The 2606-nt window shown below is 52.2% G+C and overlaps 1 protein-coding gene across 1 annotated transcript; it reads left to right on the top strand.

Annotated features, from left to right (window-relative positions):
- Nucleotides 1-562: 562 nt before the first annotated feature.
- On the top strand, nucleotides 563-1615 carry LOC141917118 (olfactory receptor 14A16-like). Its single transcript, XM_074810211.1, has one exon. It carries the CDS (start codon nucleotides 650-652, stop codon nucleotides 1613-1615), a length of 966 nt encoding a protein of 321 aa, XP_074666312.1. The 5' UTR covers nucleotides 563-649.
- Nucleotides 1616-2606: the final 991 nt, after the last annotated feature.

Here is a 2606-nt window from a genome sequence, read left to right as displayed (position 1 = left end):
CTGGGGAGGGGAGTTTTCAACTGGATTCCTCTGCTCTCAGCAGCAGCCAATTTCCTGTCAAGGGAACAGCTGGGTGTGAGCCTCCTGCAGATTCCAGAGGTGCAAGCCCAGGGCAGCTGAGAGCAAGTCTGATGGACAGCCTGGCTCTCCTCACTCTGCACTAAGGCTCTGCCCGTTTGCACCCCCGCACTCTCCATGGAGCACTTGTAGCGCAGCAGCAATGTCCAGGCTGTCTGCCTTCAGAACGCACTCCTCAGGTAGGACAGGGCAACAGGAGCCAAAGCCGGAAGAGCAAAGCCCCACAGCTCTGCTCTGCAGCCGGGGGCCCTGGGAGGGACAAGGCTGAAATCTCTTGGATTTCAGGAGCGGAGTTAACCAGTGATGACTGTGGGTTTCTCTCTGCCTGTTGGGGCACAGCAGGACTGACTCCTGCAGAGCCCACAGCAGAATCCCTTGCTCCCCACTGCCCTCTCAGCCAGCAAACACCAGAGGTCCAGCCTGGGAGCTGCAGGAAGGTCTTTCTTGAAGGACAGTGTTTGGGGGGGGTTGTGGCTCTGTCAGAAACTGAGTAAGTTTTGCTAGAGAAGTCAGTCCTAAACCTTCACTGCTTTTTCCTGCTTGAACAGCTCACTATGCACAGAGATAGCAAATGTCCAACAGCAGCTCCATCACTGAGTTCCTCCTCCTGGCAGTTGCAGACACACGGGAGCTGCAGCTCTTGCACTTCTGGCTCTTCCTGGGCATCTACCTGGCTGCCCTCCTGGGCAACGGCCTCATCATCACCGCCATCGCCTGTGACCACCACCTGCACACCCCCATGTACTTCTTCCTCCTCAACCTCTCCCTCCTCGACCTGGGCTCCATCTCCACCACTCTCCCCAAAGCCATGGACAATTCCCTCTGGGACAACAAGGCTATCTCCTATTCAGGATGTGCTGCCCAAGTCTTTTTCTTTTTCTTCCTGATCTCAGCAGAATTTTCTCTCCTCACCATCATGTCCTACGACCGCTACGTTGCCATCTGCAAACCCCTGCACTACGAGACCCTCCTGGGCAGCAGAGCTTGTGTGCACATGGCAGCAGCTGCCTGGGGCACTGGGTTTCTCTATGCTGTGCTGCACACAGCCAACACATTTTCACTACCACTCTGCCAAGGCAATGTCCTGGACCAGTTTTTCTGTGAAATCCCCCAGATCCTCAAGCTCTCCTGCTCACACTCCTACCTCAGGGAAGCTGGGCTTCTTCTTGCTAGTGCGTGTTTATTTTTTTGGTGTTTTGTTTTCATTGTGGTGTCCTATGTGCAGATCTTGAGGGCCGTGCTGAGGATCCCCTCTGAGCAGGGACGGCACAAAGCCTTTTCCACGTGCCTCCCTCACCTGGCTGTGGTCTCCCTCTTTATCAGCACTGGCATGTTTGCCCACCTGAAGCCCCCCTCCTTCTCCTCCCCCACCCTGGACGTGGTGGTCTCATTTCTTTACTCAGTAATTCCTCCAGCAGTGAACCCCCTCATCTATAGCTTGAGGAACCAGGAGCTCAAGGATGCCCTGTGGAAACTGATAACTAATTGTTATTTTGAAGCAATAAACTACTCATCTTCTACTGCACAGCAGTTATAATATAACTCTGTACAGGCCCAGCCTGTCATTTGCATTTTCTGTTGGTGGTGATTGCATTTTACTTGTAACTATGTTGTCATCCTCTTTCTAATTCACTGTGTACTTTTCTGACCGAGTGTCTGGATAAATGAGGAGCCATGATCTGTGTGTGTTTTAACAAAATAAAGGGCAGGCAGTGATTCTTATTCTTCTGGGATCTTTCCTGTAAGGTTTTATGGACCTGCAAGAAAAATTCCTGTGTGCAGACGTGGAGGGTAAGAGAGTCCCAGCATGGCAGTACTACCAGGGAGCACTTGGTCTTCTATAGATATTCCCTCCTCACTTCCACACTCTTTTCTGATCCCTTCAGTTTGGTGTAAGGCCTGAGTGCTCCGGCAGCTTGGTCGCACTCCTGCTGCATGACAGTTCTGTGACCACAGGCAGGGACAGGCAATGGGCACTTCTGTGACAGAGCCGGCCTCAGTAAATGCAGTTCCATCATGAAAGAGGATCTGCTCAGGGCAGTGCCTGAAGGCTGAGGTCTTCTTCCAAACCTGATCTCAAGAACATGCCCAAGAAATTGGCCCATTGATGAAAACACCAGTGAACAGGTGCACAGTGTGATTTGCAGGGTGGGGGCACACAGCAGTGTCCTCGCACAGCCAGGCCTCCTGGGAGAGACTTAAAGGTCCAGGGTCTGGTCTGTGTCTGTGCTCACTGGACACACTGGGGAAGCTGCTTGTGCTGGTTTGACTGGGATAGAGTTAATTTTCTTCCTAGTAGCTGGTATGGGGCTGTGGTTTGGTTTTGTGCTATAAACAGTGTTGATAACGCAGGGCTGTCTTTGTTATTGCTGAGCAGGGCTTACACAGAGTCAAGGTCTTTTCTGCTCTTCACCCCACCCCACCAGTGAGCAGGGTGGGACTGCACAAGGAGGTGGGAAGGGACATAGCTGGTACCTACCCTAACTGACAAAAGGGATATTTTATTCCTTATGACATCATGCTCTGTT

The sequence above is a fragment of the Strix aluco genome, chromosome 34 (genome assembly GCF_031877795.1).
Source record: "Strix aluco isolate bStrAlu1 chromosome 34, bStrAlu1.hap1, whole genome shotgun sequence".
NCBI lineage: Eukaryota > Metazoa > Chordata > Aves > Strigiformes > Strigidae > Strix > Strix aluco.
Note: the sequence above shows the minus strand (reverse complement) of the source record. Positions and strands in the feature narration are given on the sequence as shown.

What these genes read in the sequence shown, in the direction of transcription:
- LOC141917118 (XM_074810211.1), top strand. Translation starts at nt 650, where the DNA reads ATGTCCAACAGCAGCTCCATCACTGAGTTCCTCCTCCTGGCAGTTGCA.